Source organism: Anopheles moucheti, chromosome 2 (assembly GCF_943734755.1).
Source record: "Anopheles moucheti chromosome 2, idAnoMoucSN_F20_07, whole genome shotgun sequence".
Taxonomy (NCBI): domain Eukaryota; kingdom Metazoa; phylum Arthropoda; class Insecta; order Diptera; family Culicidae; genus Anopheles; species Anopheles moucheti.
The window spans coordinates 46,602,255-46,629,813 of record NC_069140.1 but is presented as its reverse complement, the minus strand read 5'-3'; the positions used below and the strand labels follow the sequence as shown (position 1 = coordinate 46,629,813).

Here is a 27,559-nt window from a genome sequence, read left to right as displayed (position 1 = left end):
CAGGAGGCAAAACATTCAAAGCAAACGAAACTGCACGCAACAAACTCTTCGCGGTGTGCCTTTCGAGGTTTTGTAGAACGCTGTGGTGCTTATTTGGGTTGATTAAGCAAGTGCTTGTAAATAAAGGTATCTTTAATCATATTGGAAGAATGTGATAAGAGTTGTCATGGTTGAACAAAATATATATCCGAAGAACCGCTTATGTTAGAAAAAGTGCAGCCACAGCCAACCAAATAAAGCTTTTGTTTAAATTGTAATATTACATAATTGAAAGAAATATTATGCGAAGTTGTTAAGAAGAAAATAGTGCTAAACAAATACGTTAACGGATGTAAAAATCGTCAGCAACTTTCGTTGTAAATTTTGTGCAATACATTGCATAACTTTAGGCGCTTATACCATGAAACCTTAAAATGTATGCAATCCTTTGAACAAAACTCATCTTTCTACTTTTCGAAGCAAACAATGGGACACGTTGCTTAAAATTTCATACTATTCTTTTGGTTATCTTTATTTTTCATTGCACTAAGTACGAACAGTAAAAAAAACGCGTAACATTCCTATTGTACCTATTCACAAATGTTTCGTTTACAGCTGTTTGCAGCTTGTCTAAGCCGAAACATCAACCCAACCTGCCCTTAAAACTGAAACGCCACTGCCAAACAGCGGCTCGCCCAGCGAACTTGAAACGTGTAAAGTTCTCTTACTGCTAAAACATATTCCATTTATCTCTTTAATCACACACCATTCAACCGCGAACAGGGGTCCGCAAGTTTTTTGTGTTTGTTTGCTTTTTTTTTAACTCATTTTTGGCTTAATGCTTGTTTGTATTATTTTACAACCGAACGAAATAGAAACATATTAATAGCAATACTTTAAAATAATCTCATCGTTCGTTTGTGTATCGCTTGATTTGTCGGCCCATTGCTGTCTGTACAATTTCCCGCCGTTTCTCCGTTTGGTACAAGATCCTTTAACTGCTGGGTGCCGAAGCGTTGGCTTTCACCGTAGGAACTTTTTGCTGGGCACCTTCCTCGAGCTTCTCAAACACCCATCCCCCCTGTCCATCGAATTGTAGGATGTGTGTATGGAATTTCCTGTGGGAGGGTGAGTTGGACGATTAGGTTGAGGTTTGCATGTAAGACGAGATATGCAGACATAATTGATACGTACCACAATGTTGGACGATGGGTAATGGTTAAAAGCGTGATATCCATCGATTTAGCCGTTTCGTAGATACAGCTCTCGACGTCAATCGACACGGCACTCGTACACTCGTCTAGCAGGGCGTATTTTGGTCTAAAAGAAACACGTCGAATGTAAGTCCAAAATGAGGGATCTTTCAATGGGTTGCCAGTGCTTAATGCATACCTATGATAAAATAGTCGTGCAATGGCCATTCGTTGCTTTTCGCCTCCAGAGAGTGTATCCTTCCAGTCCCGAATTTCGTCGAAACTATCCCTGTTGTGTATGGAGCATTCACATTAGCTTGGAACTCTCGGAATTCCACCCTTCTTCTGCACTTACCTATCCAGAATGTGCTCGAGAGACACCATGCGCATTATTTCCCGCAGCTGTGCCTCGCTGATCTTCTTCGCCTCCATGTCCTTGCGCGTATCCGGATAGATCACCTGATCCAGCAGCGTACCACATGACATGTACGGACGTTGGGGAATGTAGAACATGCTGGGCCTTCCACCGAATGACTTCGGGATGCGCAACGTTCCACCATAGATTGGCCACAGGCCGCTCAGGATGCGGAACAGGCTCGACTTGCCGCATCCGTTCGGACCGGTGATGAGCAGATGCATACCGGCCTCGATCGTAAGGCTAATGCTTGGCACAACGATGTCACAGTTGGGCGTCACCACCGGTACATTCTCCAGCGAGATGCTAGTATCGTTGGCGTCAACGGAAAACACTATCTCACCCTTGGCGACCGGTTGTCCATCGCGGAACTCCAGTATGCCGTTCAAGTTGCGCTCCTCGGTGTAGAGCGTCGTTTTACGATAGATACCACGGTTCACCTCATCGAACACCTCGAACATACCGGCGACACGGCTCGTGTAGCCAGCCAGTGCTACAATTTCTTTGTACGAAGACATCAACCGCTCGATGGCGTCCGCACCGCTCAGCAGCAGATTACGTGCGGTGGTAAAGTACTGTGTGCGTTCACTCACGCCCTGTTCGTCCGATTTGATCAAGTTGCTGTGCTCGGGACTGACCGGCATGGCCGCTGCACCGACGGTCAGAATCGGTAGCGACACCATCACCATACCCGTACCGGACCACACGTACTTCATGAAGAACTGCTCCAACATAATGAACCACAGCTTCTGCGTGAATATCGAGTTCATCTGACTCACTAGCCGAGAGTACGCTTCCTGGAGTTGTGAGTGTTCCACCTGACGGAAAGAAAAGAAACACACTGTTAAAATCGATCCTCCATCGACAAATCTGCACCGACTCACCTTATGACCACCGTAGAACGCAATCTCCTCCGCATTGGTAATAATCTTCGAGTGCACGTGACGTAGATAGCCGGTCCGGTTGGCCTCCTCCGCAACGAGTTGTCCGAACTTGGGCGACACTATCCGCAGGATGTGAGCAGTCGTACCGATGACGATCGTTGCCAGCGCTGGACCCATCACAATGTTTGCCTTCATTCGGCGGGACGAACGGGCCATTGCTATGCCGATTAGCAGCAAATCAAAGCATGGCTTGGTAAGGGAGCTGTACAGGTGTGCCACCGAGCTGGAGAATGTCGAGATGTCGTCCGTTAGCCGGTGGTCCGCATTTTCGATTCGTCCATCCAGGTTCGACACTTTGTAGTAGGTTTCGTTTTTGAAGTACATGCCGTACGCATGTTTCACTAGCCGTGTACTGGAAGAGAAATACAAGGATAAGAGATATATAAAAACAGAATAGACGATAACAAATAATGCAATTTTTACCGAAAATAACAGAACTAAACTGGCCAACAAAGTACATAGGAACCCGGATCATAAAGCTAAAGATTTAGAAAGCGAATTGCATAACTCTAGGCTTAAATTACTTAGAATCATTAGATTTGCAAACAAAACAATTGCATAACTCCGGGCGTAAAATGCATTGCATAGAGTAATTAGATTATTTGAGTTCGGTTTTGTTCTTAGAGTACAACATAAAAAATAACATCCAGAAAGCTAAACCACAAAACATACTTTGGCCTTGAAATATTGAATTCTCCTTACCCCAATTCCATTAACATGGACCTTCATTAAAAGTTATTATTTTTTCCTTCAGGCACACAAGAAGGGAATTTACTAAAGAAGCCCTTATCATTCAAATAAAACATTAATTATCGTGTAGGTGCTGTTTGGAGTAAAGAAAACTCCATTGTTGACGGTTATTGTCTATTTGGTCAACCCTTCAACCACACATGACCTTCAACGTGTCGTAGTGAGATCGTCCCAAATGGACCTTCTGAACTATCACTACTGACCTAATTATTATACCAGTATGTTATTGCTGTGACGTGCATAATTATAATACCAAAGAAGCGAAAGTTTACACAGCAAACATTAGCTCCATTCCGACCTGTTCAAACTCAGCAATTTGGATACGGCATTTCAATTCATTCACACCTTCCGAAGACAGACAATCCATTAGATTCGAACGTGTCCAGTCGAAACCACCATCGGTCCAACTTCAAGAGAACAGCTGTGAACCCATACTATCCGGCAGTTAATGCCCAAGTCAAACCCCTAATACAAACGGGTCTCTGTTCTTTGGGTAAGCGAAGAAAATCAACACACCGCAAGCATTAGTGAGAAATTATACAGCATCGTTTGTGACCGAGACGGAGCGTTTAACACCTTCTCCAAATGCATGTGCACAGCCGATATCCTTCATTGCCTTGATTGACGACGACCATCGGATCAGCGGAGGTTTCTGCATTGCTCAATTGCTACACAAATTGGCAATAAAAAAAAAAAGAAAAGCCGAAGAAAACCCGTGCCTATGAACCACTTTCTTGTTCGGCAGACTGCAGACGGAGTACGGTTTGTCTTCGCTCAGCTCCGTTACCCATACCGGTATTACAAGGTGAGCCGGATTCTGGCAGAATTCTTTGCAAACGGTTGTTTGTTACGAAATCCTAGCAAGTTGGGAGGGTTTCAGTTTGTTTAGATGGCTTGGTGCTCTTGGTGCCGTTCTTTTGCTGACTGCAACAGACCACCAACACGAGGAACTGCAATCGATGCGGCAAAAATGTGGACAGCCTTCGAGAATTTATGGTTTTGGCAGTAACGAACTGGAAGCGAACGCTTATGAGTGGTTAGATCACGTTCGCTCGTTTGGCAACCCGATAGATACCAAAGCATACGCGATCTCCACTGCAGGCTAAATGCCACCGGCTCCGTTGTTCAGCTTCTCCCGTGCCGTAACGAACCGATCATGGAAGGAAAAATCGTTTTCGATGTGACTTCGTTACCAGCTGGGTGTAGGGATTTTGCAATACACAAGCTTTTCGCATGCTGCACTTGCATTTTTGCGCGTTTTCTTTCTTACTCGAAAAGTGCAGTTGAGTAAACAACGGCGTGCATCAAAACCAGAATTGTGTGCAGAAAGAAATCTGTCCCGTTCGGCTTAGCTTGACTGGTCGATCACGATCGCTGTCTTGCTAAGCTTGTTAGGAGATACTAGGGATGCTTCGTCAATATCGTTTAAATATCTGACAGAAAAATAATCCACAGATACAGAGACAAATAGGAGGATTAAAAGTATCATCTATTCGACTTATTGACATATTCAATCTCCATTGCTGAAAGTTAAATTTAGAATAGCTGTAGCATGTTTGAATGATCCTCTACAAATTCGCTATTATGAAGTCCGATAAGACTCTGTCAACTGGCTATAATGCTTATCAAACGGATGAGATTCTTCTTGGTGTAATGACCTACTAACAAATAATAAGCAATTATGGGTTTTTTTTTAATTTTTGTTTGATATGTAGTCGATCAGTTAGTTTGATAAGGTACTGTGGCGAACCGGCCACAACTCCCAGACGCATCAGCACATAGAGAACAAGAGAGGACAATAGCACATAGAGAACAGTCGCAATCCCCAACAACGACAGCAATTCCTGGAATACAGTTCCCCGTCCTTACAAGCGCAACTGCGCAAGCAGTTGCACTGAAAACAATGCAAGGGATTGTATTCACGGATACAACACACATACAGACCGTGCAGCGTTAGCAGTCTGCACAACTCAGTCTGGATCCAACAGCCAACGTGAAAAGGTCTGCTCCTTCGGTTACGAGTTTAATAATAGTTTATAATAAAGATCAAGAAAATATTTGTCGGCCACAGCATTGGCTACATTGGTGACCCCTGACAAACTTTATTAGTGTTCCCCGACAAGCTACATAGTTGATCTTCCACGATATTATAGTAGTGATCCTGTGTTTCACGTGGCAATCCTTACGAACGGTGCCCCACGCAGCACCCTCGCAGTGCGTTCAACGAGCCAACTCGCGTATCGCGCTCCGCGCCCGACAAAAAAAAAAAACACGTCCCGCGCCCGACAAACACAACCGTGTACCCGCGAAACCACGCTGCCAGTAATCTGACGTGTGAAAATGAATCCGGAAACCAAATCAACGAGCCAAGAGGACACCCAAAATGCGACGAAAAATCCGGAAAATACATTGACTAAGGATGAAGTTTCTCCGCAGCTACAGTTGCTAAAGATAAACTATCCACCATTCGACGGCGATGACGTGGATGTATGGTTTGTCTGCCTCGAAGCAGCGTTTGAAGTGAACGGCATAAAAGCAGACAAAACTAAATTCAACGCTCTAATAGTAGCACTTGGCACTCGAGCGAAGCATGTATATTCGACCATTTCTCGTTGTGCTGAAATGACAACCCAGACCCGATACTCCACACTGAAAACCGACGTCGTGGCTCATTTCCACCCATCTGAAACAAAGCGCATTTCCACCCTGTTAGAAGGAGTAACTTTGGGTGATCAAAAACCTAGTTCGCTCCTCACACAGATGCGACGTACTGGTGGAGTAGGATGCAGTGACAAAATCCTGGCCAATATTTGGATGCGAGCATTACCATCGACAGTTCGTTCTATTCTTGCAGCCATGTCCACGGCTACCTTAGACGAACAAGCCCAGGTTGCCGATAAGATCATGGAAGCCCCCCGAAACGAAATAGATTCCGTACAAGTTACATCACCTATCCAACATCAAACATCACTGGAATCGCAAATCGCCGCCTTAAGCAAGAAATTTGATCATCTACTAAGAGAGCAGCATCGGCGCCCATGGAATCGACGAAACAGTCATCCGGGGAGACACAACGGAAATTATCGCAGCCAGTCTCGAGAGCGTGATTATTTCATCTGTTACTACCATCGCCGCTATGGTAGTGCAGCAAAGAAGTGTGAGAATCATCAAAATCCAGAAAAAAAGTGCCAATTCACTTCGGTTCCAAAAAACTAAGTGGTGTGCAGCCTAGCTGCACTAAACTTGAACAGGTAAACCGTATTCATATTTTGGACCAAGCTTCACACCAAAACTTCCTGATTGACACAGGTGCAGACGTTTCCGTTATTCCGCCAACACTAAAGGAACGCGATAATCCTTCATCAGAACATCTTTTCGCAGCAAACGGAACAAAAATAGCAACGTTCGGCACAAAACGTCTTACACTCAAAATTGGCCTGCGTCGTCCGTTCACCTGGTTATTCACCATAGCAGATGTAAAATCACCCATCATCGGAGCTGATTTTTTAAGCCACCACGATCTGTTGGTAGATATACGACGAAACAAAATCATCGATAACACCACACGATTAGAGATATCAAACATCAGCAGCGTTTCCGAGCCAGTCATCAAATCGTATGATTCAACATCACCATTTGCGGAAATATTAAGTGAGTACAAAGACATCACCATGCTTAATATCAATCGCAAACAAACAAGTGCAAAAACTGTTCACCAAATTATTACTACTGGCCAACCTGTTTTCTGTCGTCCACGTCGTTTACCCATTGATAAGCTGGAAGCAGCGAAAGCTGAATTTAGATTCTTAATGGAACAAGGAATCTGCCAAGCTTCCAAAAGTTCTTGGGCCAGTCCTCTACACCTGGTCAAGAAGGCTGATGGAACATTTCGTCCTTGCGGCGATTACAGGAGCTTAAACGCTATAACAGTTCCAGATCGATACCCAATACCTCATATCCAGGACTTTTCAAACATTCTCCACAACAAGACAATATTCTCGTGCATCGATCTACAACGCGCTTATCACCAGATTCCGGTCGCACCAGAAGATATTCCAAAAACCGCTATCACCACACCATTCGGATTGTTCGAATTTAAATTCATGACGTTCGGACTCCGAAATGCAGGTCAGACACTTCAGCGACATCTTCACGACATTTTAGGCGATCTAGATTTTGTTTTCCCTTACGTCGACGACTTGTGCATCGCTTCTAGCAGCATTGAACAGCACAAAGAACATCTTCGTAAGGTTTTTCAACGTTTAAAGGAAAATGAACTAGCCATCAACGCAGCTAAATGTCAAATCGGACTTAATGAAGTAATATTTCTCGGACATTTGATTACTGCTGAAGGAATCAAACCATCAAAAAGGAAGGTAGAAGCCATATTAAATTTCCCACAGCCAACAACAGCCAGACAGTTAAAACGATTCCTGGGAACCATAAACTTCTATCGTCGCTTCATACCGCACGCAGCGAAGAACCAACAAATCCTCCAAAACATGATGCAAGGAAATGTTCGCAACGACAATACACCATTGACATGGGACGAAGATACAACAAAAGCTTTCCACCAATGCAAGCAAGATTTAGCTAGTGCAACTCTACTCGCTCACCCCTGTGCGGATGCCAAATTAGCGTTGGAAGTAGACGCATCTGGCAACGCAATCGGAGCTGTATTGCACCAAATTTGGAAAAATGAACGTCAACCACTAGCGTACTTCTCTCGTAAGCTAAGCGCAAGCAAACAGAAAGCCAGCACTTACGATCGAGAACTTCTCGCAATATACGAAGCTGTGAAATACTTCAAAGATCATCTCGACGGTCGTGAGTTTTGCATCTTTACCGATCATAAACCATTAGTTACAGCTTTCCAACAACGTCCGGAACGTGCAAGTCCAACTCAACAACGTCACTTAAGCTTCATCAGCGAATACACCACGGACATCAGACACATTTCCGGAGCAAAAAATCAAGTAGCAGACATGTTAAGCCGTTTAGAATCCATCGATAATCAGCCAATAGATTTCGAAGACCTAGCAGTAAAGCAACGAACAGATCCAGAGTTACAACATCTTTTGACAGACCCGAACACATCGCTTTGCTTAAAGACATTCCAAACGCATCTAACATCGACACCAATTTTCTGCGACATATCCACCCAGAAAATCAGACCCTTCATTCCAAAAGAGTTTCGCAGGCAGATCATATCAAAGTTTCATGGTGCATCTCATCCTGGCATTCGATCGACAACAAAACTCGTATCCGACTCATACGTATGGCCAGCAATACGGCGTGATTGCAAACATTTTGTAATGCACTGTATTCCATGTCAAAAGTCGAAGATAATACGTCACAACAGATCACCGATCGAACACATAGCCATGCCAGACAATAGGTTCACACACATTCATATGGACATTATTGGACCTATGCCACCATCTGAGGGAAATCAATATTGTCTTACCATAATAGACAAGTTTACCAGATGGCCCGAGGCTATGCCAATTCCAAATATCACTGCCGAAACAGTAGCAAAAGCGTTTGTCAACGGTTGGATCGCCAGATTTGGCGTACCAAGCAAGCTAACAACAGACTTAGGCAGACAATTCGAATCCGAACTCTTCAAAGAACTTCTCTATCTTCTTGGAATAAACCATCTGCGTACTACACCGTACCATCCTCAAGCAAATGGACATGTAGAACGCATGCATCGCCAGCTCAAAACAGCTTTGAAATGTCACAACACCCCCAGTTGGACATCAGCATTACCAATAGTATTACTCGGAATGCGAACTTCATGCAAACACGACATAGGAGCATCTGCAGCTGAATTAACCTACGGTACATCGCTTAGACTACCAGGGGAATTCTTTGCCACCAACGAAAACTCCAGCACCAAGCCAACAACAGATTTCGTTGAAAATCTAAAAAAGACAATGGCAAAGCTTAAGCCAACTTCCACCTCCCATCATTCTACACAGCGACCTTTTGTCCAAAAATCATTGGAAACCTGCACACATGTCTTTATTCGAACCGGAGCCATCAAACCGCCTTTAACTCCACCCTACGATGGACCCTACCGCGTCATTCGGCGAAAAAAGAAATATTTCATAGTAGACATCAACGGAAAAAGTTCATCCATATCCATCGACCGTCTTAAAGCAGCATTCGTACATAACGAACAACAGCAAGATATTCCTGGTAAACCTTCACTGGAACCTCGCACTACATCCTCAGGACGACACGTGAGGATCCCACTCAGGTTCTTAAAAACATAGGGGAGAGTATTGTGGCGAACCGGCCACAACTCCCAGACGCATCAGCACATAGAGAACAAGAGAGGACAATAGCACATAGAGAACAGTCGCAATCCCCAACAACGACAGCAATTCCTGGAATACAGTTCCCCGTCCTTACAAGCGCAACTGCGCAAGCAGTTGCACTGAAAACAATGCAAGGGATTGTATTCACGGATACAACACACATACAGACCGTGCAGCGTTAGCAGTCTGCACAACTCAGTCTGGATCCAACAGCCAACGTGAAAAGGTCTGCTCCTTCGGTTACGAGTTTAATAATAGTTTATAATAAAGATCAAGAAAATATTTGTCGGCCACAGCATTGGCTACAGTACCAATAAGGTACGATTCACGATCTTTCATAGACCGAATGTCCATGAGACCCGCGAGACCATGCGCAAGCCCTTGTAAAAGCTGAGGTTAATAGTGTTGATATTGTACCAGAAATAGCCTTGTTAATGATACAATAACCATAACAGCACATTCTGCCATTGTATTGTGGTGTGAAGGCTATACGGTACGCCTTATCTGACTTATATATCGATATGCAGATAATTTTATATTATCAACTATTCTCGGCAATTTGATTGGTGATTGTATAAACATTTTTCAATAGTAATAAAGGTATTTTCCAGATAGGTTGTGGAAATATACGGGTGAAGATGTTCATTTTAATAATGTGAGGATGTTTTTTTCCAACCAGTTCGATCTCACAATGTCATGTCATGTCATAATTTAAAAATTCATTCCGTTTAATGTAAGTTAAAGCGTGTTTGTCTTTACAATATTGACTTTATATTGTTTTACGTACAACATATCTTCGTTAATTCTTTTAAGGTGGACGCATTATACAATAAACATTAATATTAATCATTAATGTTTTAATCAGTTCATCAAAAGGAGTTCATTATATTCCTAACATTGTATGGCAAAAATGATCTAGTAGATCATTACCCAAAAAGGGGGAAAACACGCACGCAGCTTAATGCTGGTCGACGTAATAAATTAATATTTCAGTACAATGATGGGTCAGGTCAAAGTTCCAATCAACGTGAACGTGGTAATCTCAAGATAAAGGTAACATCATGATTTTATTTGATCAACAAATTCAACCTTCAAGGTGGGAATTTCAGACCAATGTTTTGGACAGACGGGCACGAAAAACAAAAGAAACGATTATTCTTATCGATCGGATTCGTCACAAGCGCATAACACTTATCAGCACGATAACGTACCAAATTTAAACAGAAGCACACGGCCGCGCGGTATCTGGCAGAGTATGGTTTTATTGCAATAAACCCACGTAAAGCAGTGCCCGATTAACGCAAATAGAAAACGTGTGTGGTTCTGTGGGTGGGGGGATTGTTTTATCATACGAATCTGTAGCTTTTAAGTTACGTGTAATGACGTGCAATTTTAACTCGCGTAACCTTCGCTCCCATTCTGTAATAGGTGCAATAGTTTGTGATTAGGAGATAACACCCGTTATCTGGCAGCTTTAAATTCAACGCTGATTACATCCAAACCACCTTATTATCTCGTACTCATGGCAAGAGATTTCAACTCTTACCGGAGCAATAGTTGTGGCGCAACTTGTGGAGGACTTTCTCCTGACCGGACTTTCTACACAGTAATTCTACTGGCAGCACTTTTCTGTTTGCACTCCTTGTCCCTCGACTGACACTGACAAGAAATGCGCAATTGGAACGCATCGCACCTCTGCGACTCATTACGCCAAACGCAATTTGTGCCTGCAAGCTGCCACTGCGGTTGTGGTCAATTCTACCTTGCGGGTTTTTTTTTGTGTTTCTTTCCCTCAATTGCTTTCCGCTAATGAACTCACACTGATTGCCCCCAAGGGAAACCACTTACCGGAAGGCGAGCGCGAGCTTGTTCTCCAGGTAGCGTATCATCGAGTTGATGAAGGTGGCCGGTATAGCGATACCGAACCATTTCAGCAGCATCAGCACAAAGTTACGCACGTCCTTCCGCACGATGAACTTGACGATTGCACCCTCCATCGAGGCGACGTAAATGCTGAGAAAGGTACGTGACACCAGGCAGAGCGTGTGGACGGCCAGCAGGCCGGACTCTTCGCACAGTACCCGCGGTACCATGATGCCCACGAGCTGGCGCAGCTGCAACAGGAAGTCCAGGTTAAGTCCGGGCTGGCGGCCAGCCTGCCGTTTCCGATTCCGCTTGGCGATGATGATCTGTTCCTTCTTTGCCTCCGGATCGTCCGGTGGCTGTTTGGTGAGGTTATTGTTCTCATTGCGATGGTGGCCCGCGTCGGCCCGGGCGTCGGTGGAGCCTTTACCGTTGGCCAATTTGTCACGCACCACCGGATAGGTAAGGCGCAGACAGTACAGCGCGACCGCCCCTGTTATCAGACCCTTGGACACGAGTTCTCGCGAGTAGCCGAGCCCCTCGAGCGTGTCGAACGATCGCTTGGCGAACTTTGATATGATCGTTGGCATCTTGCTGGCGGCGATCGACCCGATGTGAAGAAACGAACAATCGGGAGGGCACTAGCAATGGTGTGTATGGTGAATTGGCACAACCCACATTCGATCGTGCAGATTGTATTGGTTTGGTTGGAGTAAACGTAGAAAAGGCTGACTGTCTTTTAGCACACTCTTCAACCCATCATCTGGAAAAGAGAAAGCAAATGTAAGAGAATGTATTAAATTAATATCAAAATAATTGACGAATAAATGGATAACTGGAGTCTTGAGAACGGGTTTTTATTTATTGTGCTCCCAACGAGGAAAGACAATCTGTCAGATCGAAACGTGATAAATCATCTCAAAAGATCCCTGAAGATCCGTTACCTACGGATAACTGATCGTACTCAGAATTATTGCATACTTTTAGGCGATCGATACCCAAGACAAAGAGCGTTTTAGTCTGTAATCGTTCATGAGATGAGATGAGATGTACTATTACTTGTACTAATTTTGTGTAATAAAGGCAAACCGAACTACACCGAAGAGTTCATTATTACATTTCTCCTTCAATGTTCTACGTTTTGGTTTCTTTTTTAGACAAATAATTTAACAAAGGAACGAGACGGTAAAATGGGCTATTGCTTCGGATCCGAGATAAAGCAAATCTCGAGATTAAAACATATCCCAGGACCCGACTGGGACCCAACCACCTGCTGAGATCCTCAAAAGATGACGAGAAACGAGAGAGATGTCCGCGGTATTCCGCGGAATTCACCCGATGTCCTCCAAAAATAGTATTATGCTGACGTTTAGTACCTATTCAGTACACTTGATACAATTGCACAGCTCTCATTAAACTCTCTCACAGTTGATTTGCAATCAACTTGGGAATGAAGGTATTGTGAAGTATTTAAATTATTCAATAATCACTTCATAATGGTTTGATACTCTGCAAATGGAAAACTATCTTGTCGCAAACTGTACAACCCGATCGAAATTCCACACCCTTGACACAGATCCACAGGCAGCAATTTAAGATCGCTCGACAAACGTAACCTTGACACCGCGAGTACAACTCAGTAATGGGCCCTCCGAAAATCTGCCGGACCAAACCACGCAGATCGTACTTATTGGGTTTACCCTTTCTCTCGATGTAGTCGGTCGTTTAATTTCTTTTTGCCCTACAATCCCACCGGCCTTGTGAATCACCGTGGGCTGTGTGTTTGCTCTCTGAACCTATCCGGTGCTCATTTCTCAGTGGCAGAGTTCTTCGGCACACATTCTGTAAAACACGCGCAATAAATAAAGGGCGGGTTGCTTCGCTTCCCGTGGACTGGGCTGTTGGGAGCGGTAAGTAAATTCAACATTGTCGACACGCCGTTATGACTCACATGCACACAGTTAGCTCACAGCTTATACTTCCTGCGTCACCCAGAATGGAACACATTCGTCAGACGGTTGGTGTACACGTCCGCATGCATGTTTCCATTCTGCAGTTCCTTGTTTTCTTCCACCAGCTGTAAATAACGTTCCGCACAAGGGTGGCATTGTTGTCTCCAAATCGCGTTGCCATCGCGGTGACTTCTGGTTTCGGCTGGTACGCTGCAAGGGTTGGCAAGGGAAACCTCACGGCCAACACCCGAAAGTACCTGTACCCTTTGCGGAAGCGACACGAAGCATTTTTGCCACCGAAATGCACAAACGGTACACAATAGGAAAGATGGCCTTCCGATTGCTGCGAAAGATTCAACCGGCCAGAGTCACGTTTTTCGTGGGGAGGCGTTTTTGGCATGGCAAAAGGCAGCATTTGCGCTGTATTTTATTCCCCCCTTGGTTCTCTAATTGAGCCGTTTCGTTTTTGTTTCGTGGCCGGGCGCGCGTTATGCTGCCATAAGCCAGACTATGACATTATGCAAGAACGGTATGCAAATGCGTACGGATGCCAACTCATGAGTGACTATCTTCGTCGTAAATAGTGCTGGTAATGCGTTCATTCAACGAGTCTTTTTATCTCCGTTTTGCTCGGAACAATGTTGCTCACAAAGACCGGGCTAAAGGTCAACAAAAAGGGAAATAAACAAATAGTTAAATGTTTAGGCGTAATGTTAGATGCCATTGGGTAACTATTGTGGCAAGAGTAGTTACTGTTTCACCATTTATTGTGCAGATTATCTAACATTTAACGTAATCAGCATAAAGATAGGAAATGAAAATGGGAAGAAATGGAAAGTTTTTTGTTTGCTATACGAATAGTTTTGAACCAACATAAGTTCTCATCAGCTAATATTTTATTCAGTTCAATTAGCCGATTAAAGTAATGCAATTTAATAATGCACGAAGCTATTTTAGAACTTGAAGTAGTGATCGTCAATTAACACTACTTTAACACACATTAACACTACACCAAGCACATAAACTTTCGTGCCCCCCGGTGATGTATTGGTAATATTAGTAATGTATTAGTCTTCACATGGCAGGACTGGTCCAAAGTCCTGTTCAGATCAATCCCTCGTAACAAGGACTTGACTATCCGGCTACGAATCCGGCTATAATAAGTCTAGTAATCCAAAAATGGCACACATGACCTAGTAGGTCGTTACGCTAAAAAGAAAAATGAGAAGACTTTTTTACCCTTTCTGCTGCACTAACAACAAATAATTGAAATCCAGCCTTTTTGTAAAATTGCTTATAAAGTAATCAATAAAAACGCATAAATGATTTGTAGTTCTAGTGTCAACTCACCTGGTAACAGGGTTGTCAAACTAAAACGAACTTATCGTTCGTGCCGTTCGTAAACGCCTAAAAGTATGCAATATTATTTTGAAAAATACTTGTACTTTTTACGAAAGCCAGAAGAACACCAGAGTCGTTTACTTTCGTTTTCCAATATTAAAAAGTTCCTCGAAACTACGCTTGTCTTGTCTATGGTTGCTAGATATAAGCACATAGGAAAATTAGGAAAAAAAACTTTCAGGCGCAATGCAGCCTATCCATTTTCCAATCATGTCATTTGCCAGATTGTGTTTGACATTTCTAATTTTTATTCTCAAATGTGCAACGATTGCAAGTTGTTTTATTATTGTGATGCAGTTTGTTTGAGAAGAGCGTTATTTTATTGTTCGGTTGGGACTATCCCAGTACCCCACTTCTACTGATGTAAATATTTACAAACATTTACCGAAAAAAGTCATTTCCTGAAATAGACATGTAGTTGCTCTTGTCGGATGGCTCAATGTGATTGATTGCGCGATAATGGCTACATGCGGTTGATTATACAATCGATCATACACAACATTAACGACCCAACAAGCAGAAACGATCACCGGTAGCATACAACCGTGTGTATGCGTGAAAACGGAGAAACACTACAACAAGTGTATTTATTAATTATTACTTCCTCACGGTTTCCACACCCCACCCGGGGTGCAATCGAGCCAAAGATAAACCATGCTAGAACGCGAGAAGAGCCACAAAGCACAACGCAACAAAACCGGACTGCATGGGAGAAATGGTCACTGTCTAGGTCAGTAGCTGGTCCGTTGGGCCGGTTTTTCGGTTTCCATGAGACGACACCTGGAAAACACGCAACACAATGACCCCTCGTGCAGCTCATGGGTCAAGAGTGCATTCAGACCTATTCGCACTGGGCCCTGTGTACTTAACCTCACGGCAATGACCTCCAGTGGTTCGTTGTTAAGTCGGGAACATAAGTCATGGACGGTCATGGTAGGGAAGATGCAAAAATTAACATCTGCCACATATGGTGCCCAGTTCAAGGATGCATAAGTGCGGTACAATGTGGGAAGCAGTGTAAAAGCCACGTTGCTATTTTTCTCCATACCGACGAATAAAAGCTGAAACTGGTAAGGGTTAGCTACACGTGTTAAAACTGGCAAGATTTCCTCTCAATCTAGACAGCTTACAAGGCACGTGTTATGTCTAAGGATCCAGTAGAACCCTTTAATGAAGCCATTGATTGCTCGCACAAATTATTAATACCTGGTAAACCCCGGCAGTGTGTAGGCTAGTACCAATGAGCCACCAGTCTATATTAGCAACCTGTAACGCCTACCCCCACATGTTCAAAGGTCTACTCCGGGGCCATTACGGGAAAAAATCTGTTCTCCAGCGAGATTGTGTGCACATGAGGTCTGGTGGCAAGTGTTCAGGAAATCTCGTACCCGAATAGAACGGGTACTGATAAGGTGTAATTAAACCGAACAAGTTGAACTATTACCGTCGATGCCGTGCCCAGTGTGGCCTGATGGATGACGTGCGCTACGGAGTGACGTGGATGAACTGAAATGTTTAGCAGACATTCGACTATAACTCGGATAGTTTGCGATAGTTTGCAATTTTATTAAATATGTTTATTTCTCATATTTCAGTTAATTATACCAATCCGCCATATTTCCCACACCATGATGCCCCATTTTGATTATTTTTGTATGCTAAGACGACTCATTCCTTTCCGCCCACTTGAGACAACATATGTTCGATCGAAACTACGCGGTAATAGATAAGGGGTCTCAAGTACCAATATGCATCCCAACTGATAACAACATTTTTCAAGCGATTGTGCATTGTGCTATATCACAAACCGTACTTAAGTGTGAAAAACGAAAATACCTTAGGGATGAATTTTATGACTAGACTTTGCACTTTGTAAGCACGGCTAGGTAACCTTTGTTACATGGCACGTGTTTGTGGCATGCAATATAAAACCAGATTTATCATCAAAAGGTTTAAAAGGAAATGAATAATCGAGGTAATGAACATAATTTCTCATTTTCTGCTCGACTAGAACGCTTCATTTTCATCATATTGATGTATGTCTTTGTCGTATCGTTTCTGTAGCATGCAATCAAAAACTCAAAAATGGATTGAAATATAATCCAGCTTTTCGAAATTTGTTTCTAAAGTGACTATCAAGGGAAAACGCTTTAAATGCTTGGTAATTCTAGTGTCAATGGCGAAAAATTCAGAGGTGAGCTGTGAAAACTTGCTAATTATTGAACTACAATGTCTATATATCAATCATCGTGTAGCGTTCATTGTTGTAACAAAAATAATTAATTATTTTAAAGATGAATACACCCTAAAGCACTCCGTTTTGATTTCTCCATTATATTTACACTTGAAAATGCCTAAATGTATGCAATCTGGTGAACAAAACTGTCACAACTGAGTATATTGAATGGAGAAGCATGTTGCAAACAAAGAACCATAACCGCTGTTTGGCTCAGTGTCACTTTGATACACATTGTTGTTTGCCATCACTCGTTAAATCTTGAAAACGCATCAATTCATTCTTATAAATCTTCCCTTGCTTGAGTTGTGATGGCCTCCACGCTACAACTTCAATAACATCCAGACCATCAATAACCATTGTTAGACCACTCGGCAAAGTACCTGTGGGCCTAGGAGTCGGTGATTCAGACCCGGGACAGTTTAGTAAGTGTAATTGATTTATGTCCCAGTGCACACGGGTCACACCTAACCTCGAACCACAACCGCCCGCCGTCATTCGATGTGCACGGAGCGGATTTTCACTTGTGTTGTTCTTGGCTTATTAAATGCAAATGGAGGAGCCTTCCTACCAAACGCTAACCATTACGCTTCCTAACCGCTGGGACGGATTGCGCGACGGATACGGAACGTTTGCTAACACCGTTTTACATAGCAATTAGCCACGAATCGCGATGTGCATATATGTGCGTGCGTACCGCGTGTGCTTTCGTTGGAGGTTGGAGCTATACCGGGTCCGATTCACCTTCACCCCGACCCAAAGAACCGACCGAGCCTATATTCGTCAAATTTCTCGCACAATGTGTCAACCTGCATGAGCCGCACACCGTTCAATGACGGGTAACGCTGCCGTTTCGAAGCTCGCCCGGTTCTGTCGGTGGAAAGCGATGGGAGATTGCATGTATGCTCATTTGTTCGGCACATTACCATTCACGCTGGAGTTAGACCGTGTGCCAATGAGCCGCATTACAGCATTGAAGCGGACCACCACTCCACAAGAGGAGGCGCTCAAGGTCTAGCGTAATTAGAAACACCACCACTCCTTCCATCGGTGTCCGGTGTCTTGCCTGACAAAACCGCACGCTACCCAGGACGCTGCGTCTTTCGATCATCATCTTCATTCCAAATCGCATTAGGACGCATCTAAGATGGCCACGGGACGGCGAGGTTCGGTCAGCCATGATTAACCTTGCACGTAAACGCACACACTCTCGAGATCCTTCTGCAATTGAGCGCGTAAAGTACCGAACGATTCGTGCGATCACTCGATGACGCTAGAAAGATGCCCCTTCTTATGAAGCAGTCCACCGAATGGCTTCTAACCTTTCCGCGTCCACTGTGGCCTGGAGGTGAAGTCTGTTTTTTTTTTCGTTTAATTTTGCCTCCCAGTGCTCTGTACGCTCGTCATCATTACCGTGCCAGTTACTGACGTGTACTTTTTGTACACCTTTCCGGCCTGTTCATGCGTCGTTTATCGCTCGCTTATGTGCGCGGTTTAGTTTTTGTTGTGTTTCCCAGCCCCAATCTTTATTGCTTTATTTCTAGTGATACAACGCGGCTGCTGTCAGCGACTGACGGTAGTCCGATGTAATCCACGACGGGAGAGAAAAAGCGTTAGCGGACGGGATTTAAAGCGCTTTTCAAACTCCAAAGTACATCCTTCGCGGAGTTGTTCAATCGTAATCGCCGCCTAGATTAGTAAACCCTAGACACGATAGTGGAGAACGCAGCGAAGAGAAGACGTGTGCTTGTTTGGTACATGTAAGTCTCATTGGAGGAATTGTTTTTTATGCTTGAAGAGGGCGAACAGAGAGCAAGAGGCTCTATCATTGAGTTTTGTGATAAGCGGTCGAACTTTACACTCGTCCCGGATTTACAGTAAGTATGGCTCCGGTTGTTTACCATTGTTTCGCGTTGTTCAAGTGGATCGTACATGTTCGAGAACATTTTCGACTGCTGGCCAACTATTAGGATGGGCTTGCGTTTGAATTACTGGCAAGGCTTTTCTTCGCTAACTCTAATGCTCTCAGAGGAACACTCTAAGCCACTGCGATCGTGAGTGGTACGTACGTGGTTGCGCAAGAAGACACACCGAAAGCAAACCTAAGACACGGCCGCGTGCGAATAGGGAACTTAGACGAGCTTGCAAAGCTCCATTACCACGGTTAGTGCCGGTTAGTACCCGGTCGCGTCTACATTACGGCTGCAACTGCAAAACGATCGTTAGTGAGGGCTGGCTGTGGGGAGGTTGGCCGTTGGCACCTATGCTGCCTGCGGGTCTGATCGTAGATGGTAAATAGCATTACACATGTGTCTCGCAATCCCCAACCACCCAAGACCCAAGTTGGCAACAGCTGCGTGGGCCATTCAATGTTTGGTCCAGCAACGATTATTCTATTAAAGCGAACCGGTGCCCCCATGGAGTGTCTTGAGATAATGGGACCCACCTCAGGACTTCCTTTCCTTTCGGTCCCGTCCAGCTATTCCAGCAATTCCACGGGACCGAGGCGCTTACTCTCTTGCTCGTACTGGCAACGATCAATTCCTCCGCACCGCGTGTGTCTTTGTTGAGGGAAAGTATCAGCAACAATATGTACGATCATCAGACGTACATCACGATCATGACACACACGTTATAAGACACCGTGCGAGACGCGATGCATTCATGCGAATTGCATTCATTCAAGTAAGAGGTACGTAGTTCCAACGTACCCGGTTTGCATAGGGCTTAGTATCTTGCCTCCCATCATCGTTTTCGCACAAGATGCGATGAGGTAATCGCGACTTCGCGTTCCCGTTCCATCTCAGTAGGCGAGAACAGCTGATCGCACGCGTTGCAACCTCAAACGAGGAAGTTGCATCTTGTACGCGGTCTAATTTCACAAGAAAAACGATCAGTGTGCGAACCTGTTTGTTTTCTGCCACACTGCCCCAGTGCCTGCAAGTCGTATACTTTACAGCTGAATGAAGCCTTGAAGCGTTACCTTACAAAAAAGCCACCCCGGTTTCCTATCGATTATTGAGCTCCCGCTTTAATGCTCTGGAGTGAGCTGCATACTGCGGCCTACTTCGGGTTTTTTTTTTCGGTCCGCCGCACGCACACATTCAGTTCGCTGCCATTAAACGCCAAGGGTAACGCTCAGTTGCTTCCTGTGGTTGAAGTATCGCAAAAATGCACTTACCTTTTTACCGCCAACCAATTTCTCACACCACCATGATGCGCACCGCTGAATGCAATACTCACTCGCGCACTTGGTACAACACGCGCTGGAACTTTCGGTGGGTGATTCTACGGTTTAGAAAGGACTCGGCTACACGGTGTTGCGACCCACTCTTTACGCACCTCGGTACCCGCAGCTTTTGCTTTCACCTGACCGGTACTTTGTACACTCACGGACCAAAAACTACGGCAACACCACCAGTGCGGTCTTGGTACATTCTTTATGCACAGATTTGTGCAACTCACTGTAGCCCTTTATTGCGGACTTTCGGGCACCTCCACTGTAGCACATATAATTGCCGCCGCTCGTTCACACAATCACTCGTAAAAATACACACACGCGCTGCTAGATGTTATCGGCTCTACCGTACAGGTTATCGCTTAGTACACACAAAGACACCCCCTGTGAGCAATCTTTAGAACCAAAGCTGCGAGCTGATCCAACCGTGCCGATCACTCGATGCTATAAACCTTGAGAGCCAATCGGCTTTGTCTAGCACCACACGACAGGATCTTCACGTTCCTGCGAAATTGAGATCCAGCGTTATAAACTCACACATCCACCCAGCCTTGCACAAGCAGAATCGACAGCGCGGATGCACTCGTACCGGACTGGGCCATCTCCAACCTCAATCCGTGCGGGTCGGATGATTGAGATCGGAGACAAGAAATCGCAGGATGCGCTTCTCCGGCCACCCGTTCCTGGCAACACAATAACAACAAGAAACACACAAACACACCAAAGCGGACGCAGTTGGACAAATATTTAACGCAAGATGTTCTCGATGTTCGGCTTCGGTGTGTTGTACGGTGCGTCTCCACCGCTACTGTCAGATGTTTCGTTACGTGCTGGAAGCAAAGCAGCAACTGCGCGTACTGCGTCGACCACTGGCGGGACTGGTTTCTCGCACGCCCGTTCGCTCACTGCACGGTAATGGTCGCGGTGCGCATTGAAATGGTATGTATGTTACTTTCGAGTTGCCCTCGAGCTCCCATGCTACTACATGCAATGAGTGTAATTGTAGGTACTGTTCGTGCCTGCCAGCTGCTGCGTACATAGGCGCGTCGCGTACGTAAATAGCGTGGGCCAGTGGGCGTCAACCGGGGTGAGTCGCGGACACTAAGCACTGTACCAATTTTATCTTATTCGTGTCTTCATGTAGAAAAATTTAACTGTATTTATTACGCACATTAGTGAAACGCTTGGTTCAATCTCCTCAAGGTCGATCGACATGCTATATCCCTAAGTGAGTTGTTATGCTTGCAAGTATGAGATAAGGCGCACGAAAGATTTTATTCCAAGCAATAAACACAGTAAAGACCGGACAAATTTGTCTTGAAAAGATTAGAACTACGCTAGAAAACTATTTAAACTATTAAGCGTTTTAAGCGATTTTTATTGATAGACAATTTTTTAATAAAAATTATCCTTCCATATTGTTTTAAAGTTAACACAATGGAAAAGGTCTGTAAATGTCATGCAACAACTTCGGTACAAATGTTTAACTTTAAAAATAAAAGTAATTGAAAGGAGGTCAACTAGCAAAAATGACTGGTCTGGTAGTTGTATTGTTACAATAAAACCATTTACGCATAAGCATAAGCATATAAGCATTTATGTCTGCAGTACAATATACAACATGTAAATCATTCAATTTAAAAAAAATATATAAAAAATTGTCTTAATTTATCCACTAGTACGAAAACCAAACGTGATTTAGTCGTTTTTTTTAGCAGATAGATGGAGCTAAAACAATACTAAAGACGAAATTGTTCCTTCAGTTTTATGTGTAATGTAAAACTGAACATTGCTTACATTATCTACACAACAAATTAACAATTCATTGTTCATCAGTTCACCAGTCAAAGATTTCAAATTAGCCCTTCCATTACGATTGCGTACCACTGGCATAAACAACACAAAACGCGCATCGTTCCACTACCACAATGAACGATGTTCAGTATGTGCGAAAGGGGGTTGGTTTGGTTGTTGGTTTGAAGGTTGCTGCTCCCTCGGGGGTAGGAAAGACTGAGATAGCCGCATGGGGAGCGAACGTATGCCTCCCTTCCATGAGTCAGACCTACTCCAGCGCGCCGAAGGACTCGAAAACGGACAAGGGAAGATTAGACACAGGCAGCCCGGGCCGTACAGCAAAGCTAGTGGTGTGTAATTGGGGGGAGTGGTGGATCGGGCAATTTGTGTGTGCGCGCGCGTCCGCCTCTGCACAAAACAAATCGTTCCGCGCTTTGCACTCGCCCTCCACCCTACAGATTGTCGCGTGTAAGCGGACGATGCCCATAAGCAGTGGCAGACACTGGCAGCATCACTAACTACGAGCCAGGCCAGGCCGATTGTACACAAACATACTGCACGAATTCACCCACGGGCTGTCGCTCTTCAGCGTTAGGACCGAGATGCACTGCACCGTGCTAGTGCGTGTGAGTGTATGTTTACAAGATGCGATAATTGTGCATCGGTACACTGTGTGAAGCAATCGAGCGAAGATTTTATTTGTTGATAGTAGGCCGGCCTTTTCCTTTCGTTTACTTTCGCGAATTACTTTTGCTGCTACCCGTGCTGTTGGCTAACAGTTATCATCACTGCTCTAAACACCTAACGTCGAACCGCACCACCGCTTAAACGAACGAAACCAAACACTCCGTACCAGCATGGTCGGCTATGAACTATGAATTCCGGCTTTGCCGTGCAGTCACAAGCATGTTTGGCATTATTTTTAGCCACCGAAACCGTGCCGCGATTCTCGTGCCGTGACCACCGCTCGCGACCGACGACTACACGCAATAGAGTTTGGACCGTCCATCATGTGTGCGGGAAGCAGATTGCACCAAAAATGCGTTCTGCGCAAGCTCCCCAAACCGGCACACTCGAAACTGCGGCATCCCTTAAAAAAACACCCCCTAACGCGAGTGTTTGTGCGATCGATGCTGACAGCACAAACACACGCATACAGAACGGTCGAAAACGCGCAAAAATTTTTAGAACATAATGGGTGGAAACAGCAGATCACAAAACCGCATGTGGCAGCATGGGAAGCGGTTCAGGTTAACCATTTGATGGCACGGTAATTATGTGTACGATGTTTGGGCCGAGTTTTGAAGTTGATTATGAAGTGGTAGGCATATTATATTTTCTAGCATTAATGCCAGTAAGCGTTCAAATGTGTGCGGATGCTGAAGCATGTAAAAGTCCGTTTATTTTAATGAAATGAATCAAGGAGAATGTTTTTTTTATTTTTAGATCATCAATTTGTTTACAATGATGCTCTCCATGTCCATTCTTTATTATTGTGAATCACCGGACAAACGTGTTTATTTGTATGTGCTGAATGAGCTTTCAAACATATGCGGACACCATCCGAACTGAAAGCAAAAACTCGTCTGAGATTTGCGACGAATGATTGAAGATACATACTTTTTAGTTATTCTTAACGTTGGACGACCATTACTATCATAGAAGGTCACGAAATCAACTAATGTTTGAAAATAGGTAAAAATTAATACAACTTCGATGCCATGATATATTTTCCAAAGACTCACAAAAAGAACTGAAAATTGAAACAAATTGCATACATTTTTGTTTTTTCTTTTATTTCTTCAAGAACAGCTAGGCCGTATTGTTTATGTCTTAATTTTTATACAGTAAGTAAAATGTCATCCACCAAACCTGTGTCGTACACTGTACCCGTTGGTTCCCACGAGGTATGCAACCATCAGTACAGATGACAGTGCGGGAGAAACGCTTCATGGTGGTAATTGTGAAGCGTTTGGATTGCCTAACTTCAGGCTATTGGAAATGAATTACATAGCATACTTTTAGGCGTATATGTGTCCTAAGGAGATGCATTCTTGCATGTAGGGTTGTTTTACCCCAAAATAGAAAAGATACCCTTAGCTATTTTATAATACATGCGATATTTCATACCGTAATTAATTTTATTTATATGCAATTCGTTTAAAGGCTACAAAGGATAGGTTCAAGGATTTTGCGGACTAGAAAAATACTTGCATTTTTCATGAACAATTATTTCTCAATTCGTAAATATACCACAAACTGAGAGAAGAACTCAGTAATTTCTTCTTTACTTACTTATCGTACAATACATTTATAAGAGTGATGATGTTTGAAACCGTTGAGTGTTATCACCCGTTAATTATCATGATCATTATCTCATTTCTTCTGATTTGAACCAGGCATGCCTCTTCCGTAGTTGTCAATGGTTTTACATAATTGATTGTTTGGTGTCATTGTCAGAACATAACCATAGTATTCAAGCTTAAGGGAATGCAGCACAATATTGAGGTTTTCTGCAAATTTCTTTTGAGTTTTCTTCTTTCTGTAAAATTCTACAGCAGACTATTTTAATGACACGTTCAGGAAATTTTTTTCAGCTTCTAGTGCAACTTCATCAGTTTTGGATAAATTTAATGACTCAAAGGCATAAGTGAGATGAAAGGACGATGAAATGGTGATAGAAATTGTTTTGAATTGACACGAAACTCCCTAGAATTTAAGAGCTGCTTTTGGGTTGTCACACCATTACGATAATATCCATCTTGCCCCTACTTACCCCTACAAGAAAATATGTGTATCAAAAACTGTTTCTTTCTCAAACATAAATTACTCAAGATACAAATCGGTTCTTTGTTCAGTTGTTTATTTTCAATTTTAGTTTAGTATCTTTAATTGCTATCGAATTTATGTTACCCTCACTTCTAAATCACTAGTCTCGCTTTGCTGTCTTCGTTTGACGATCACGAGTACGAGTATTTTTGTTTGTCCCTAATGTGTGTTTTCTGCCAAATAAGGTAAATACCGTCATGTCGAAGAAACATTTCATCGATAGTGTGCGCGTGCCCGTGTGTTGTGTGTAGGTGTGAATTTAAAAGGTGGCTTTCTTTGGAAAGTTGGCAACACGCTCGTCGAACCAATTGGCCGTGAAATAGTGCAATGCACTGCAGTCAAGTCTCATCTTAATTCTCCCAAAAAAAAAAAACACAATGTTGCCACACTGGTAAGAAAGCAACCAGGCAAACTATCGACGAAACGTTTCTCCAAGTCAATCATTATACAGCAAGCCATCCACTAACTAACATGTTAGGAACCGGACGCTGCAGTTCCACCGAAAGCTAGTTGTGATGCTTAGGGTCCTTACGTCTAGTTTCTCCCTTACGTGCCTAAACCTAAACGAGCGCTAGTGTGTAAGCTATCGCAATGGGACACACACGATCCTCGGGGCGTCTCGGTTGTGTGTATAGTTTGCTTGATAGTTGTGATATTGCAATAATGCCGCGTAGCTGGCCCTAGTCGCCAAATGCGTTTCTATAAACATTCCGAGCTAAAGTTCGGTCCACCACAAGCCGGTGGGCGTGAGTCGTTTCGGGCGGGTGCTGCAGGGATTCGCCGTTCTCTAGTAGTACGAGTTCAGAGGACTCTGGAACAGCGGGTTGAAGGTGTTCTGCAGCAGGAAAATCTCTTCCGGTCGCCCATTGAACAGGAACGGACCCTTCAGGTGGGTGATCTTCGAGTCTTGGATGAATGGAGACGGTGCAAAGGCGGGTCGCTGAGGGCGCGGATAGGGCAGGGCGAACGTTGGCTGTGGTGGAGCTGCCGGTGCTGCCGGGGCACCATTCCACTGGTAAATGCCGGATGGTTTACCATTCGATACGAAGTTGATCGGGAGCTGATAGAACGGGCTCATAGTTACCGGCGGTGGTGGGGCAAGCTGCGGATACTGTGGAACCGGAGAGGCCATCGGTTGAATCGTTGGTGGCTGCGAGATGTAACCGACACCCGGCACGAACATGTACGGCGTTGGAGGCAACCGGATGTAGTAGATCGGTGAGTTCTTCACGGTTGGACGACGCCGGGCGGCTTGACTGTGGCGGGACAGGATGTCTTCATCTTCCAAACCCTGGAAGTTGTCATTGCCGGCGGCAAAACTAGCGGCAAGGCTCTGAAAACTTCCTAGCGCGGCCGCATTCGCATCCAAACCAGCCAAGCTGGCCAGTTGTGGATTAGCAGACTGTTGTTGCTGCTGTTGCTGCTGCTGCTGTTGCTGCTGCTGCTGTACGAGACTATTGAGCTGTTGCTGCAGGTTGGGCGAAAGGTTACTCATCGTCTGGTACGATCCCAACCCGTTCGCCATGTTGGCGTACACATTCTGCGGGTAGGTTTGCATGTTGGCCAGCATGTTCAAGCTCGGATAGTTGTCCACCGGTAGATAGTCATCGTAGTAGTCCAGCATCGAGTGATACAGCGGGTAACCGTACGGTTGTGCGTATGCCGCCGCCGCTGCCGCACTTAGGGCCGCCGGTGAGTACAGTCCGAAGTAACCCAACATCTTGTTCTTGCGAAGATTCGGCAACGGAAGCGCGGTGGGCAGGGGCTCGGGACTTCCGGCCGAAGCGGACGAACTCTGGTCCACATCCGGGGATGCTTTCCCACTGTCAGCTTCCGGGCCGGCGGCCTCACCTTCCAGCTCCTGCAGATAGCCGGCCGCCTCCTTGCCCGTTCGTGCGTCGTACTGTCGCTGCATGTTCTGCATCGCCGACAGGAGTTGACTTTGACGTACGGGGATGGCCGCCACAGCCGACACGAGACAGAGCAGTGCTATCAGATGGCTCGTTTGCGTCATGGTGGATAATTGTTTCTGTAATTGGACGAGCAAGAGAAGACATTTGTTAGAAATTGTGCCGGTTACACTAGGGTACGCCCCCATAAATCTATCGTCCCCCCCCCCCCCCCCCCACCATCTAGGGACTCCCTATTTCCCACGGGAATCATCGACCGTTTGGCTTGCGTTCCGTCCGAGAGCTTCAACAACTCATCAATAAACCGTTTTTCAATAAACGGACCCGATCGTGGTGCTCTAGTTTATAAATCTTGCACACCACGCACACATACACACACCACGTGGGCAGTTCTTCATCGTTTTGATTGATATGAAACCGCTTGTTCTGTTGGAAGTCGTTTGCCGTGTAGCAAATTGCATTCTCGCTTGTATCTCGCTCTCTTTTTTTAATTTTATATTTATATCCTTCCAATCAAAGTCCTCCCGACCCCTCTTCCAACTCGTCAGTACCGGTGCGCTTCCGATAGAATATATTTACGATAATTGATTACTTTAAAATATTATATTTCCGCAGCCAATTAATTGTGCCCATCATCATTACCGTAGTTTGCCACCGTTTGTTGGCCAACCTTGGCACAACCACCGACCTAGCCTTACCGCACATTTCCATTATCATTACGGGCCGCAA

At 44.5% G+C, this 27,559-nt stretch overlaps 2 protein-coding genes across 2 annotated transcripts; both read right to left on the bottom strand.

Moving 5' to 3' along the window:
• Window positions 1-554: 554 nt before the first annotated feature.
• LOC128299669 (ATP-binding cassette sub-family D member 1) lies at window positions 555-20,979 on the bottom strand. Its single transcript, XM_053035690.1, has 8 exons — window positions 20,887-20,979; window positions 20,241-20,801; window positions 11,456-12,233; window positions 2,472-2,883; window positions 1,528-2,405; window positions 1,372-1,461; window positions 1,174-1,299; window positions 555-1,097 (listed from the first exon to the last, which is right to left on the bottom strand). The coding sequence occupies exons 3-8, from the start codon at window positions 12,058-12,060 to the stop codon at window positions 974-976; spliced, it is 2,235 nt and encodes a 744-aa protein (XP_052891650.1). The 5' UTR covers window positions 12,061-12,233; window positions 20,241-20,801; window positions 20,887-20,979; the 3' UTR covers window positions 555-973.
• Window positions 20,980-25,707: 4,728 nt separating this feature from the next.
• On the bottom strand, window positions 25,708-26,934 carry LOC128298663 (probable global transcription activator SNF2L2). Its single transcript, XM_053034432.1, has one exon. It carries the CDS (start codon window positions 26,932-26,934, stop codon window positions 25,708-25,710), a length of 1,227 nt encoding a protein of 408 aa, XP_052890392.1.
• Window positions 26,935-27,559: the final 625 nt, after the last annotated feature.